Source organism: Alexandromys fortis, unplaced genomic scaffold (assembly GCF_014885135.2).
Source record: "Alexandromys fortis isolate MF-2015 unplaced genomic scaffold, M_Fortis_MF-2015_v1.1 scaffold_326, whole genome shotgun sequence".
NCBI classification, from domain to species: domain Eukaryota; kingdom Metazoa; phylum Chordata; class Mammalia; order Rodentia; family Cricetidae; genus Alexandromys; species Alexandromys fortis.
Genome location: NW_026068217.1, coordinates 352,756 through 369,500, shown reverse-complemented (window position 1 = coordinate 369,500; position 16,745 = coordinate 352,756). Strand labels below are relative to the sequence as shown.

The 16,745-nt window shown below is 39.0% G+C and overlaps 1 protein-coding gene across 2 annotated transcripts in view; it reads left to right on the top strand.

Moving 5' to 3' along the window:
• The window catches only part of Atp7a (ATPase copper transporting alpha), a 106,241-nt gene that overhangs the window by 43,171 nt on the left and 46,325 nt on the right, over window positions 1-16,745 (top strand). For both annotated transcript variants that reach the window (XM_050130472.1, XM_050130473.1), the window contains exon 3: window positions 16,126-16,615. In XM_050130472.1, coding sequence (XP_049986429.1) covers window positions 16,126-16,615 — 490 coding nt within the window. The remainder of the gene's footprint in view (window positions 1-16,125; window positions 16,616-16,745) is intronic.

The following is a 16,745-nucleotide window of genomic DNA, read 5'->3' as shown; positions in this document are numbered from 1 at the left end:
GCTAAAGCATTATTATTATTATTTAACATTCTTTAAGCATCAGCAGATTTCTCAGTGTGCTGTGGTTGTGATTGAAGCTCAGGTTATTTACCTTTTTGGGGATAGTACTGCAGTTTGAACTTAGGGCTTTGCCCATGTTAGGCAAGAGCTTTATCACTAAGTTATATCCCTAGCAGGTTATTTTACATTTATTTATTTTGGAGGTTTTGAAGAAAAAGTGTGCTAGGCTGGCCTGGCACTGTATGGCCTCGTCCTATGTTAGACTACCAGTCTTCTGTCCTCAGTTTCCAGAATGCTGGTTTATAGGCATGGGCTCTACGTCTGCTGAAGTCCAGGCTGTTTAACACAGGCTGTTAAGCCTCCCCAACACTATAGGGGACACCTGTGGCTGTCTTTTTGGTATTATTTCTCTTTCTGGGGGTAGCTAATGGGGCAGGATCTATTTGTGTAGCTAGGCTTGCCTTGGTCTCACTATCTAGCTCAAGCTAGACTCAAATTTGTGATTCATTTGTCTCAGCCTCCTGGGTGCTACGAGTATAGATGGGGGCCACCCTGCCTGCCAGTTGCTTGAGGTTTTGTTAAGAATCTTTTTTCTTTGTTTTGTTTGCTTGTTTGAAACATGGTGTATATAGTTCAGACTGACCATGAATTTAATATTTAGCCAAGGCTATCCTTGAATTCCTGTTCCTCTCACTTCCAATCTCCCAAGCAATAGGATTATAAACATTTTTGCCCAGTTAGCTATATTTGCTAGCTAGTGAGCCCTAGAAATCCTCTTGTGTCTACCTCCCCAGCAATAGAATGACTGGTGCGTGGCACCACACCTGGGTATTTACGTGGGAGCTGGGAATCAGACTGAGTTTGACAGAGGTAATGGTCCAGACTAGGGGAGCTGTGAGGATGGTTCCGTTTGGACCCTTATGCCCATCTCTTGTAGCATTTTGAGAGTCTGAGCACTGATATTAATTCATCTCATTTCACCAGTTTTCCATGAACCCCTTCTCCTAGTTCTCCTCAGCTTATACTTAGAGGTCAAGGAAATGAACAGAGCCCCTTTCTTATCAAAGTGATGAAGATTTCTGGGTATGGTGTCTTGGAAGGAAGCAGAACGATTGTTACTATGAGGCTGACTGGGTGGCATAACAGGTTTAAATCTAAATTGGGCTACATAGCAAGACTCTGACTCAAAGAGAGTTTGCTTGAAGATATGGATAACAATATTATATATATGGGAGCATTTGAAATATTATCATAATACAAATTGTTTAGGCTTGAACTTGTTTATTTTCACTTTTGGAGCTTAATGAGTTAATTCTAGCATGTAGTGTTCTTGTGTACAATGTGTCTAGTGTCTTAATATTTATTTTCACCATCTTTAAAATCACTGTATATTGATGGTAACTGTAGTTTCTGGAGGTTTTCTGTAATTTTGCTTTTATACAATGTTCATTACAATGCTGGCGGAAAATAAATGCCACTTTGAAATTTGATCAGCTTGCTTCAGTCCTGGAATGCTTTCTCTGTGAGCAGTTGAGATCCACATGCAAATATTGCATTCTTAGATATACTACTAAGGGCAGATGTTTTTGAGAAAACCACATTTGCAGAAAAATATTTATATAATATTTATAAATTATAGTTTTATAAAATTAGATTAATACTTTGTAGTTGTCAGTTAGGGAAGAAAATCAGCAAGGAAGCTCTACATCCTTCAGGCTTAAAGCTTTAAAATGAATTAATTTCAGTAAGTAATATCTATGAACCCCGTACTTGGTTTATTCATAAATGAATCCAATTAAACCTCCACTGGAGTTAAGGTAGCACTGGTGCTGGAGGCCAGAACTAAGACCTAATATTGCTAAGTATATAGTTGTGTCTGTCCTAATTACAGTAAAGCCATTTAACCACAGGTGCTAGTTCACCAATTTTTCAAGTTAGTTACTTGCTGTCTGCTGACAATTTTCCCAAACTTTTAACCCTTATCTAGTAAAATATATTGAGTATTTTTTCTGTTAAAACATCTCTATATATAACTATAGGGCTAGATTCCACTTAATAAGCTATTTATGTATTTATTTTGTTTTATGTATATATGTACCTGAGCTGAGTATATGTATGCGCAACACATATGAGCAGGTAATGGAAGAGAGTGGAAGAGGATGTTGGATTGACTGGAACTGGAGTTACAGACAGTTGTGAGCTGCCCATGTGGGTTTTGGGCACTGCATCTGGGTCCTCTGAAAGAACAGCAAGTGCTCTTCACTTAGCTCTTCAGTCCTCTCCACATTTTTCTTAAGGCAGGGTCTCAAGTATACCAGGTCAGTCTCAAACTCACTATGTAGCTGAGGATGTCCTTGATCTTACTCTTTCTCTCTGAAGTGCTAAAATTACAGACCACCTTGTCAGGCAGCCTTTTTTGTGGATTAAAAGTAGGACCTTGTGTATTCTGGAAAGCTCTATATCCCCAGCTAGATTCTATTTTAATATTTTCAAATACATTCCTATTTTTCAAAACACTCTACTTGTGCCCCACTTAGATATAAAATTGCTATTTCCGCTTCTAATAAAGTCTGTTTAAAGTTAGACAAATGCAATTGCATTCTGATTAAATAGTAAAGGAAGAAGAGCAGGGCTGTAATATAAAAGCACTTTGGGTTACCAACAGTGATTTATATGAATCCTAGTGATAGATACTGAAGGCTGTACTTTCCAGTGCACATTGGTAATTTGATTGCTGAGCTTGAAAGGAAACAGGTCAGCTTTTTCCAGCTCTGCCTCTCCATCAAACACTTTTATGAAAGAGGATACATTATGACCTTTCTCTTAAAAATTTTACTATTAGGCCTTTAGACTCAGAGATTTATTATGAAGTTAATAAAACTTAAGTTTCAGAGCCTCTCTATGCACTAACTTCCCTCTGTGACTCTGGAAAGAATCTCAGATGTGCTTACATGAATCGGTGCTTGGTTTGCTTGCTTTGAGATTGGATCAAGCTGACTTTGAACTCACGCCCTTCTGTATGCTTACTTTACTATGCCTGGCTTGTTTTGTTTTTATGTTGGAATTTAGCCAAAATGCTAAGAAGTGATATAGGACCTCATTGAGTAGCCAAGGCAGGATTTGAGCCTGCCTTAGTCTCCCAAGGGTGGGGATTGCAAATATCTTCTACAATGCCCACAGTCTTATTTTGTACAATTTGCAAAAGCAAGATTTGAACAGTCTTTTAGTGGACTACTGTTCTTTTCATTTCATCTCTACCTCTTAACAGAGGTTCTCTTTGTGTTGAACGGTTGGAGTATATATGAGCATTTGGAAAATCTAAGTGGGAGAGTAACATTGGAGCTGTGCTTACTTTAAGATCACTGGGCTATTTGGCTTTGTGTGGTTGGTTCTTGATTATATCTAGTTTAGTGAAGTTTTTGCTGAGAACTATGGTATAAGAATGGCTCACAAAGTCCCTACCATCTATTGTGCTACCTCCCCCAGGATCTTAACATGAAGATGTCAGGCCTGATAGAAAACTGGTAAAAGAATAACACCAGGGGCTGGAGAGATGGCTCAGTGGTTAAGAGCATTGCTTGCTCTTCCAAAGGACCCGAGTTCGATTCCCAGCAACCACATGGTGGCTCACAACCATCTGTAAAAAGGTCTGGCGCCCTCTTCTGGCCTTCAGGCACACACACAGACAGAAAATTGTATACATAATAAATAAATAAATTAAAAAAAAAGAATAACACCAATGTAGTGTAACTAATGTAAGACGAGTTACTGCACAGGGAATTACAAAACTCCCTGAATTTTTTTTTTTCAAGACAGGGTTTCTCTATAGCTTTGGAGCCTGTCCTGGAACTAGCTCTTGTAGACCAGGCTGGTCTTGAACTCACAGAGATCCGCCTGTCTCTGCCTCCCGAGTGCTGGGATTTAAGGCGTGAGCCACCACCGCCCGGCATCCCCTGAATTCTTATAGCTTATATATGAAAGAAATTCAGGACTTTCCTCAAATTTGCCAGCACCTATAACCCCCAGTATTCAGTTGTAATGCTGGAAGAACCGTTCTAAACTATGACTGAACAAATACTTTAGGGCTGCTGCTGCTGCTCAGGGTTACAGTATTCTAGCACCAACACTGTAGACCAGACAGACAGAGGAAGCTAGCATTCAGTCTGCAGGAAAAACTGAGTTAGCTTTTTGTACAAAAATGCTTTTATAAAATCATTAGCACTAAATAACTGTATGGTTGAAAGTATACGTAAAAACTTAGATATAGAGATAGAGAGATGTTTGGGATATCATTAAGAAAAATATAAGTTATGGGGGTTTATGACATTTATCTTTGTGTGTTTATGTGTAAGAAAGGGGGGAGGGAGACAGAGACAGACAAACAGATAGACAGACCGACAGACAGACAGACAGACACACACACACAGAAAGAGAGACAGAGAGAGACTCAATGTAGCCTTAGCTGTTCTGGAACTCTCAATATATTCTGGCCTTCAAGTCATAGAGATCCACCTGCTTCTTCCGTCCTAGTGCTAGGATTGAAGACATGTGCCACCATGCCTGGCTAAACATTTGTATTTTACAAGTTTATAATTTGTGCTCTTTCTCACTCTCACTCTCTGTCACTCCCTCTCCCCTCTATCCCCCCCCCCCAGGTAGTAAAGAAAAGATTTAAAAGAAGTTTGTAACTTGTGATTTATTTGTGTATGTATGTGTGTGACAGTCTTGCTTTTTAGTTCAGGCTGACCTTCAATTCTTGATCCCTCTGCTTCCTGAGTGTTGAGATTACAGACTTGTACCATAATGCCCAGACATAACTTAGAATGTTTGTTTTATATTCAGAGTACTTACTTTGTGTAGAATTTTGCTATTTGTAGTTTTATATTCTTTTACTTAAATAAGTACCCTCCAATTGTCTCAGAGGCTCTAAAAGAAATTTGTCTCTAGACATCATTTATAAAATTGCTTTTGTTCAAACATTTGTAGTCAGAATGTATTTCTACTTGGAAATGTACAAATATTGATCACTTTACAAAGAATTTTAAGTTTTAATTTTCTGGGTCATAATTTTTGAGGTTATACTATGTTGTCAGTGTATTTGTGTGTGTGTGTATGTGTGTGTGTGTGTGTGTGTGTGTGTGAGTGTGATACAGGGCCTAATAACTATTGGACAAACTCTATCACTGACCTACATCCACAGCCTCTGTGAAGGCAATTTTAAAAACAGGCTTGGGAAGAACCAATATATGGCCTAAGTCAAGGGACCCTTGGTAGTGTTTGGAATGAAGTAATAAAATTGAGATATTAAAATAAGTGAGCCTACTTTATTGAATAATGCATCAGTAGAAGAGATTAGAGCTTTAACTCAACGAGAGTGGAGAGTCAGGAAGTCTCTAAGTCTAAATAAATGCAATGTGATTATTTGCCTTTTCAGCTTTAGCAATTAAATGAATTTTGGGGATTTTGTCTGGAACTGTATTATTATTGAGTGTAGCATTCTTATTTGTCCTGCTAGTGCCATCACAGTAGACTTTAAAGGAATTAACCTGAAGTTTAATTGAATCACCCCAGTGATCTGCTCAAAGAAAAAAAAATAACATGGGAAGATAATGTGAAGATCTTTCTCTGCAATTGATTGGCTCTTTTGAAGTGGGAATGTAAAATCAAATTTCATTAGATACGAGAACTGAATGACTGCAAAGGTTAATGCCTCATTAACCTGAAACTTACAATGCTTACTTTTGGAGCACTTTCCCCGTTTACTCGTAAGTGCTGTAGTTTACTCTCTTTGTATATAGTATCCTTTAACAGTCATCTCTCAGGAGTCTGGGGAGATGGCTCAGTGGATAAATTCTTTGCTGTACAATCAGGAGAACCAGAGGACCAGAGTTTGGATGCTTTGCACCCATGTAAATGTCAGGTGACCATAAAATAAAGTGGAGAGTGATTGAGGAAGGCAATGCCTGCAGCTGCCATCCACACATATGAGTACATGTACCTGCAAATGTATGCTCTCATTACTGTGGAACACACGAATACATATGAATACCCACCATGCACATAAACATATTTCTTTCTCTCTCCTCTTAAGATTACTTAAGGTTTTGTTAAAAGGGAACAAATGCACTGATAGTCTTTCAAACTGATGTCCTATTACCAACACTGTATTAGGATAAAAGAGAATTTTGATTATTATAACTATTATGACTAGGGACTATTGTTATTCTTTTTTAAAGATAGGAAGGGTGGAGCAGCAATGGGTCCCCAGAGGTCTCAACGGGTCCCATTGGCGGGTGGGAGACCGAGGTAGGTGGGAGATAGACATATATGCCATGCGGAGAATTTGCGTATATAGTTTATTTAGTGGGTTATGGAGGGGAAAGGGAAGGGGAAAGGGGAAAAGTGGGGAAAAGAGAAGAAGGCAGAGAGAGAGAGAGAGAGAGAGACAGAGAGAAAGAGGAAAGAAGGGAGGAGGAGGGAGGGAGGGAAAGAGAAAAAGAGAGAGAGAACAGAGAGTAGGGAAAGAGAAAGAGGCAATAGCCACCTCTTCAGAAGAGGGTCTGAAAGAGAGAGAGCACAGGCTGGAGGAGGTGAGAGATAGCTTGTCTCCTAGAACAGGAGGGCTGAGAGTTGTCTCTTAAAGGGACAAGTTACCCAGGTGACAGGCCAGGCCAGTAGATCATAACAGCTATAGAAATAGCTCAGCAGTTAAAGAGTACCTGCTGTTCTTGTAGAGGACCAGGATTCAGTTCCCAGCGCCCACATGGCATATCACAGTCATCTGTAATTCCAGGGGCGGGGGGTCTGATGCTGTCTTCTGGCCTCTGTAGGCATCAGACATACATATAAAACACACACATATAATACAGGCCAACAGCCATATAACATAAAAAATAAATAAATCTTAAAAAATAAATACTAATGAACAAGCATGCATCATGAAGACATTGTTATTCAAAGAAGATTAGGTTTCTGAACTGTATTTCAAGGATCAAAGAAAAATGAAATCCAAGATAAAAACCTAGCAGTGGAGAAATAGTATAGAGAGGGTATTTTAGTATTTCCCTTTTATACTGCTGCATTTGAATTTTCAATTATGGTCAAGTCCGGAATGGAATATTCTGTGAGGCTTGATCCTTGCAGCCAGCAGTCTTGAAACTGTTCTGGATGCAGAACTCAGAGGAAACTCCAACAGAAGTCCTCTGAAATGTTGGATCATCTGGACGATTTGCTCCTATTGGAGATTCTTCAGGGGGGTCTTCCTTGATCAAACCTGATTTTTCTTAGCTCAGAATGGATCCAAAGCCTCTCATTTTCTGTGGAAACAAAAGCAAAACCTCTCCTCCAAAGTAATATACCTTTTGACTTAAATTTTGAAGTCAAGGCATTTTCAAAATATATTTGGATTAATTCAACAGCATTTATAATCAAATATCTTTTAGCAGCTTTTGCTCCTTCCTCAGCCGTCAAACAACTTAAAGACAACACAATAACATACAGTATCCAGACTGTCTGTGTTTTTCATTTGTGCATGGCTTTATTTTAAATTCCATATCTTTTATTTTCATTTTTAATTTCTGACTTTTTGAGACTAGGTTTCTCTGTGTGTCTTTGGCTCTCCTAGCACTCACTCTGTAGACCAGGGTTGTCCTTGAACTCACAGAGATCTTCCTGCCTCTGCCTTCAAAGTGCTGGGATTAAAGGTGTGTGCCACCTGCACTTAGAACTCACAGAGATCTGTCTGCCTCTGCCTCCCAAGTGTTGGGATTAAAAGTGTGTGCCACCACACTCAACCACTCTCTTTCTTTTTTTTATTTTAAGGACTTTATTCTTTTTTCTTTTCTCTCCCAAGCCTACATATATTTTTAAACACACTGTCAACCATTTACAGGTTTTCTTTGTCTTTCATTCTATCTCCAGCACTAGGAAGTAGAGGGCGGAGAATCAGGAGTTCAAGGTATCCTTAGCCAAAAAGTGAGTTTAGGAACTGGTTTGGAGCTGGATGGTGGTAGCACACACCTTTAAGGGCAGCACTCTGGAGGCAGAGTGAGGCAGATCCCTGTGAGTTCGATGCCAGCCTGGTCTACAAGAACTAGTTCCAGGACAGATTCTAAAGCTACAGAGAAACCCTGTCTCGAAAAACAAAACAAAACAACAACAACAACAAAAAACAAATAAACAAAAAAAGAAAGAAAAACTGGTCTGTGCTACATGAAAAACTGTCTCAAAAACGTGATGATGTGAAATGTGAGGAGGAAAAATAGACATGTAACTAAACTTTGATTCTAACACTAGAAATATTTCATGTTTTTCAGTTGTTTATATATATAAGCCATATGTTGCTCCAAATTACAAGCATAGAATTTTAGTTTTCATTAAAATGGAGCTTATGTATCTGAACCATTTGTAGATTATGGAATTATATACATTTGCATTTGAAACCTCTTTCATTTTCCCCCTAAGCATCCTAGGTGGTTGATTTAGCTTTCATGGTACTGGAACAACTTTGCCTTAGTCTGTTCAAGCTTCTATAGGAAAATACCACAAAGTGACTTATGTATAAGAAAATTATTTCATGTATCTATTCATTTTTAGACAGGGTCTCATTCTATATGCATATAGCTATATAACCCAGGTTGACCTAGAACTCAGAATCTTCCTGCCTGAGCTTCTCAGGTACTGAATTTACAGGCATGTGCCACCATGTCTTGCTGCTATTATTATTGTTGTTGTTGTTGTTTACAGGGTTTTTGTATGTAGCCTAGTCTCGCCATAAACTTACTATATCCTCACATGACTGACTCTTCATATGAGTTCTCTGAGTCCTTGTTTATAAGGATCCTAATCTTAATTATGATGGCTCTGCTTTTACAAACTAGTTACCTAGGACCCTTCAATTCTGGATTATTTGTTTACACTGTGAAGATGTGTTTTTGCCAAGGCACCTTCTGATTGGTTTAATAGAGCTGAATGGTCAATAGGACTTCCGGGAACAGAGAGGACTCTGTGAAGAAGAAAGGCAGAGTCGCCTGCCAGATGCAGAGGAAACAACATTGCCAATGTAAAGAGAACAGAATGTAGATTAAAATAAATGGATTTATGTAAGTTATAAGAGCTAGTGGAACAAGCCTAAGCTAAGGCCAAACTTTCATAGCTAACAATAAATCTCCATGTTATTTGTGAGCCTAAAGGAAAGTCTAACTACATCCTCCTTGTTGGCTTTGAAACATTGGAATTTTGTGGGAACACTTTTATTTATTTTATGTGATTGGGTGATTTGTCTATGTGTGCATATGCACCACATGCTTGTCTGGTGCCCACTGAAGCCAGAAAAGAGCATCAGATCACTTGAAACTGGAGTTACAAAGCGTTGTAAGCCACCACTTGGGTTCTGGGAATCAAACCTGAGTCCTTTGCAAGAGCAGACAGTGCTCTCAACCGCTCAACTCTCTGGTCCCAGTTTTAAAGCTTTTTTTAAAAATTATTTTTATTTGTATTGGTGTTTTGTCTACATGTATGTCTATTTTAGGGTATCAAGACTTTGGACTTATAGACAGTTATGAGCAGCCAAGTAAGTGCTAGGAATTGAACCCAGGTCCTCTGGAAGAGCAGCCAATCTTATTAACTGCTGAGCCATCTCTCCAGCTCAAATTTTTAGCTTCTTAAAGCTAGCCAGCCATCCAGTCTGCTTGCCTGGCTGCCTTCCTTCCATCCTGTATGTGAGTGAGTGAGTGAGTGAGTGAGTGAGTGAGTGAGTGTGTGTGTGTGTGTGTGTGTGTATGACACACATGCAAGGATATTATAGAAGATAACTTGTTGGATTTGGTTCTCTCCTTTCATAATATGGATCCTGAGACTGAAACTCAGGTTGTTAGACTTGGTGGTAAGAGCCTTTATCCACTAATCCATCTTGCTGGTACAATTTTAAACTCTTACAGAAAAGTAGAGCTAAAAAGGAATATTTTCTCTGGTCTTCTCAGGAAACTGAGAGGTGGGATGATTCTTCCAAGATTTTCACTTTTTATATTGTCTAAGAATAGAAGATACAAACCACATATTTATACAGTTTACATAGATGTTTTATGTAGAGAAATATGCTACATCTGGGTTGTCTCCTCCCTTTTTGAATGGAGTTTCACTGTGTAAAACCGAGATTGACCTGGACCTGGGACTCACTGTGTATTCCAGGTTAGACTCAAACCTGCATTGATCCTTCTTCTTTAGCCTCTCAAGTGTCTGGATTTCATGTTTAACATTTCAAGAGACACAGAAAATTATAAGCACTAATATAAATTATGTGAACAGCTAGCAACCTCTCTACATTATGGTTGTGGTGGTGGAGGTGTGTTTGTGTAGCATGTTTTTTAAGATGGCCTTGGAGCTCTGACCTTCTTGTTGGCAGACACTTCCTGAGTGCTCAGATTATAGGTGGGCGCTGGCACACCTGCTGTTGCTAAGATCAAAGGGTGCCATTAGTTTACTTCCTGTTCTTCTCTCCCACTGCCGTCTTCTGCTAACTAGTTTATACTCTTCTGTCTTCAGTGCTTCCTGCGCTCATGATCTGTAGGCTGTTCTGATTATGTTCAGAGGGACTCTTGAAGTAATGGAAAATGGTTGCTCTAAGAATAAAATGACAGCATTGATTCCTAATGAAAAATGATGTAGAAACATTGGAACAGTATGGGGAGTTGGAGGTGATGATTTAGGGATGAGGGGAGCATGTGAAAGGAGAGCTGCTCAGGCAAAGAATCACACTGCTACCAGCAATTTCCATCTCTGCACAGCCTTGCCTGGCTTGCCTCACTATTGTATCTCTAACAGCCAGTATAATGCCAGGCACATAATGGACACTCAGTAAATATTTGTTAGGTAAATAAATACCCAAGGTTTTGGCACTCAGTACTGTCCTTGATGATTCTGAGCTCCTGCGTTATTTAAAAGAAAATAAGGGGTTGTGAGTTTTGTTTCCTTTGATACTTGAGGTTTCTAAAGTCTTTTCATTATAAGTTGAGTGCTCATATCCCAAAGTGATTTGTGCTAAGCATGCTCATCTAGCTTTAAAATACAGAAATAGAAGTAACTAAATAAGAGCATGTCTTCCTTATCTGCAGAATGAATAATATGGGGAAATACTACTTTTTATTTATTATTGTTGTTTGAGACACGGTTTTATGAAGTCCAGGCTGGCCTCAAACTCACTATGTAGACCCCCTGACCCATAAGCAAAAAATGTAACAAAACATTTAAAAGGATATATTAGCTATGATGTAATGAAATTTATATGCAGTAGTCCCCACAATAGGGCTGTGCAAGAATCTTCATCAGTGATAGAAATGTTTTATATATGATATCACAGGCACTACCCATTGTAACCACTTCAGTTATAGGGAGGAAAGCTGAGTTACTGAATTTTTAACCTTATTTGAATTTTTGATTTTAAGAAATTGTCATGTAGAACCAGATGTGGAGACACATACCTGTAATTCCTGCATTCAGAAGGCTGAGGAGGGAACATTTGGAGCTTGAAACAGGTGTAAGCCATAGATATACTCTGCCTAAAAAATTGTCATTTAACAACATTGATCCTTTTTAGGTGTATAATAATTAGAATTTTTCTTATTTTTCGCATTAAAATCAGGGTTTTGCACTTGCTAGGCATTTTTTCTTTTGTGAGTGTTATGGATTGTGAATGTTAAAACTTGTTATTTTTGTAAATGTACATTTACATTTTGTGACTGTAATCAAATAGACTAGGTTCCCATTTGGTTGGGTACAAAAGCTAAAACAAGCACAGCTAAATATAAAGGAGTGAGGAAAGATTTATTACCTACAGCAGGGAAGGTGATGGGGTAATTATTTCCAAAGTAGTGCTTACCAAGGAAGCTTGAGGCTTTTTATTCAGGAAGCCTGCATATTTTCATTCAGGGGTTGGCCCATTGTTAAGCATGCTCAGCTAAGTAGTACAATCCTGATCATGATGAGTTTAAGGTCATAATTTAAAAAGGGATATATAATAGGCAAAGTTTGGGGCATGATTAGCCTAAAGTAGTGGAGCACGTGTTCAAAAAATCAGAAGGAATGCTTCTGGGCGTGTTCAGTTTGTATCGTAAAGTTTTAGCTGAAAAGAACGAGAAAGAACTGTTGGAAGGTGTATATAGCAGTTTACCCCTGAAGGTTTCTGCCCCATGTAGCAGCTAGCAGAAATACATGTGCAGATTCATTCACCACAATCATCCCCACCCCCACCCCCACCCCTGAAAACTACCTGTACTGCCTAAGGCTTTTGTATAGGCCCTAACAACCAGTGATCTATTCTCCCTCTTCTCTTTAACCTTTTCTTTGCAACACTCAGGATTATCCTAGGTCCTTGCAGACTAAGCAAATATACTACTACAGAACTGCAGTCACATCTGTTTCCTCAATCAGAATGCCATGGACCTCAGGCAAGTGAGATTAAATTAAAAGCAGTACAGACATTAAGGGCAACATTGAATAAATGGGACCTCCTGAAACTGAGAAGCTTCTGTAAAGCAAAGGACACTGTCACTAAGACAAAAAGGCAACCCACTGACTGGGAAAAGATCTTCACCAACCCCGCAACAGACAAAAGTCTGATCTCCAAAATATATAAAGAACTCAAGAAACTAGACTTTCTTTTAGATTTTTATAAATGTGTATGGGTGTTTTGGCCACGTGGTTGTTAGCTATCATTTTCGTTCTGGGTATCAAACCCAGATCTTCTGAGAGAGCAGACAGTGCTTTTAACCACTAATGGGATGCCCCCTTTTGCGTATTTTAATGAACTTCATTTTTTATTTCTTCCTTTAGCTTTGTAACTGACAACAATAAGTTTGATAAAAACTTGAAGTATGATCATGGCATGGAGGTTTCTAAGGCTCAGATAACTCTAGCCAGGTAGCTTTTTGTGGAAGAGAGCACTAGCATAAATGATCAACAGAAATGGGAAAATAATTTATATTGGTTTTAGATTATGCCATATAATATTTTCCATGAAAAGAAGAAAAATTAAAGCCACACGAGATGCACTCCTATACTTTTTGCATTCGGGGGATGAGGTGGGAAGATTGTGAAGTCAAGGTCAGCCTATAGTCGTGTTATATTTCAAGGCATAGCACAAATTATAGTACAGCCTGGACGACATAATTCTCTTTCAGAGAACTAGGGTTCAATTCCCAGCACCTATACTACAGTTAACAGCCATCTATAACTTTAGTTCCAGGGGACCCAACATCATCTTCTGGCCTCCATGGACACTAAGCATACACATGGTGCACAGGTATACATGTAGGAAAAAAACACATATACACAAAATAAAAATGAAGTGTGAAGCTGCAAAGATGAATCAGTAAGAGTATCTGCTACTCTTGTAGAGGACCCTGGTTCAATTTGTTGCTGGGTCTCCCTGTGCTAAGCATGTCTTGGAGCAGCTTCTGTTCCCTTTTTTCTCATGCACATGTCTTAATTCAGAGCCTGTGTTATGTTGTTGTTGCAATTGGAGTAGCTTCTTAATTGGTATCTCTCCAACCATCCCATCATCTTCTATGCACTGATTGTTTAAGATAGAGATCTCATGACGTTCCCCTGTGTAACTTTTTCATGACACTCTACTACCATTAAGGTAGATTATAAACTATTATTGACGTAAGACCCCATAATAGAGCAATCCTTTCATTTCTAGGCTTCATATTTTTCTACCTTTGTGCTTCCATTTGTCTGCAGTTTCTTCATATGTGATGAATCCCTTTGTCCTTTAATAGGCATTTTTTTCTCCAAGGAGCCTTTTCTGAGATGTAGTGTCAGGGACCAATGGTTAGCCACCTTCTTTCTATATTCTCTGTCCTAGTGTTGATCCATGTGAGTGTGGCATGTTCAGCTTTGTGACCAAAGAATCCCATTTCCTGGCACATATAACAAGTGCTTAGTAAATGTTAGCTGTTCTTTGTTTACTTATACTTTGATAACTTATTACTGCTACAAAGAACTTTCCTACTTCTGAAAACCCTGGAAGGTAATGGTGCTTATGCCCAGCCTCTGTGTATGTGTATGTGTATGTGTATGTGTATGTGTATGTGTATGTGTATGTGTATGTGTGTGTTTACTGAGAATTACATCTAGGGCATTATATCCAGGGTCTTTTTTTAAAATTTATTATGTATACAACATATGTGTATTTATTTATTTATTTATTCATTCATTTATTTATTTATTTATTTATTTATTTATTTATTTATTATGTACACAACATTCCTTCCATGTATGCCTGCATACCAGAAGTGGACACCAGATCTTATTATAGATGGCTGTGAGCCACCATGTGGTTGCTGGGAATTGAACTCAGGACCTCTGGAAGAGCAGTCAGTGCTCTTAACCTCTGAGCCATCTCTCCAGCCCCTATATCCAGGGTCTTTTGCATGCAAAGCATCCACTCTGTCACTGAGTTATACCTACACCCTTTAATTAATATTTTTAAAGGAGTGGACTTTATATTAACTTGCATTTTATATTGTAAAAGGTTTTTTTTTCTTTATAGACATGGATGTGAGAGCTCATGGGTGCTCAAAGGCCAGAGAGCATCCTCATCCACTACATTCTCCCCTTTCCTTTTGAGGCAAGTTCCTTCTTACATTTTTCTCAGCTATGGAAGCCAGCAAGCCCAACCATCCTCCTGTCTCTTCTCCACTCTTTGCTGAGCTAAAAGCTGTGTGCTGGATACCTAGATTGTTATAGGGGCTAGGATATGAGCTCCGGTTGTCATGATTGTATAGCGGATGCCCTGAACTACTGAGCCATCTCTCAGCCCTACCTTTTATTTTCTATAGTAGTACTATTTCTTGTAGAACCTTTTAAATCCGTATAATGTGACATGTTGCAGTAATTTATGAAAAGATATATTAGGAAAGTATAGTCTGTATTCTGTGGTAAGATTCTAGAGTGTGCTTGTCAATGCACATACTTTGATTACCTGATTGGTACCACAGTTATGAAGGCCTACACATTGTTCTGGGTGGATAAAACATTTTGTGTTTCTTTCCAGCAAGAGTAGTAAAGGTGAAAACATAGTTGAGAAACTACTAGTTTCTAGTGCTGTTATTTATTTCATCCTTCTTGTATGTGGTGTGATTGATATTCTTTTCCTAACATATTTTACTTTTAAATTTATTTTGTTGAAAATTTTGCACATGAGTACAGGTATTTACCTCATTTCTTCCCCTTTGTCTCCCTTTCCAGTTCCTCCTATGTTCCCCCACCACTCACTCTCAAATTTATGACCTCTTACTTCTTTAATTATTATTGCTACATGTTTACACACATACACACACACACCAATGAGTCTGTTTACTATTACTCATGTTTAAGGATGGCCACCATTTGGAGAAGACTGATTCTCTATCTCTCAGCAACCATTATTGGACTTTATCTCTGCATCTAGGGGTGGGACTATGTGAGATTTTTTTCCCACTGATACTGCCATTGTGCAGGCTTGTTTAGACAACCATATTGTTGTGGTTTCATGGATTCATCTTCTTTGTCATGCATAGAAGACACTATGTCTTAGTAGATATCTTGGTCTTTTGGCTCTTTTGGTCTTTCTGCCCTCTCTTGCAATATTCCTTGAGCTTCAGGTGTAGGATTTGTGTTACAGATGTATCAATTGGGGATGAGTATGTATTGGTACTCTGCATTTTTGACCAGTTGTGGACATTCTATAACAGTCTTGATCTGCTGCAGAAAAGAGGTCTTTGATGAGGTCTTTATCAGGAAAGGCCAGTGTGTGAACTAAGTGTCCTGGAGCTAGTCTTGGAATATGAGATGGCTCTGGAAGGCTTGGTTCTTGATCATTGATATTCATCTTCTTCATTTTCTTCTTCCTTTTTTAAAAAAAAAAAACCAAGAGTCTTACTATATATCCTTGACTTGAAAGTGGAAGGGAACTCGTTTTGTAGACCAGGCTGGCCTTGAACTCACAGAGATCTGCCTGCCTCTGCCTCCCAAATGCTGGAATTTACGGCCTATGCCACCACTGCCCCTTCTCAATTCCTGTTATTCTTAATTCCTAGGTCATATAGTTGAGCTAAACTAACTTCTGAAATTTCTTTCCAAAAGGTTTCACTGGAAGAAAAAAATGCAACTATTATTTTTGACCCTAAACTTCAGACTCCAAAGACCCTCCAAGAAGCTATCGATGACATGGGCTTTGATGCTCTTCTCCACAATGCCAGCCCTCTTCCTGTTTTAACCAATACTGTGTTTCTGACTGTTACTGCTCCACTGGCTCTGCCATGGGACCATATCCAAAGCACATTGCTCAAGACCAAGGGTGTGACTGGTGTTAAGATTTCCCCTCAGCAAAGAACTGCAGTAGTAACCATAATCCCTTCTCTAGTGAGTGCCAGTCAGATTGTGGAGCTGGTCCCAGACCTCAGTTTAGACGTGGGAAGTCAGGAGAAAAAGTCAGGAGCATGTGAGGAGCACAGCACGCCTCAGGGCGGGGAAGTCATGCTGAAGATGAAAGTGGAAGGGATGACCTGCCATTCGTGCACTAGCACCATTGAAGGCAAAGTTGGGAAGCTGCAAGGTGTTCAGCGAATTAAAGGTAATTTATCAGCTCTCTCCTCTTTTTTTGCTTGTTTTGTAAAGCTCTTTTGTGTTTTGATCTTTATACTTTTTGCTTTCTTCCCAAGCATGAGCTTCGATCCGTGGGCCTGCAATTGCTTTCTGCTTCA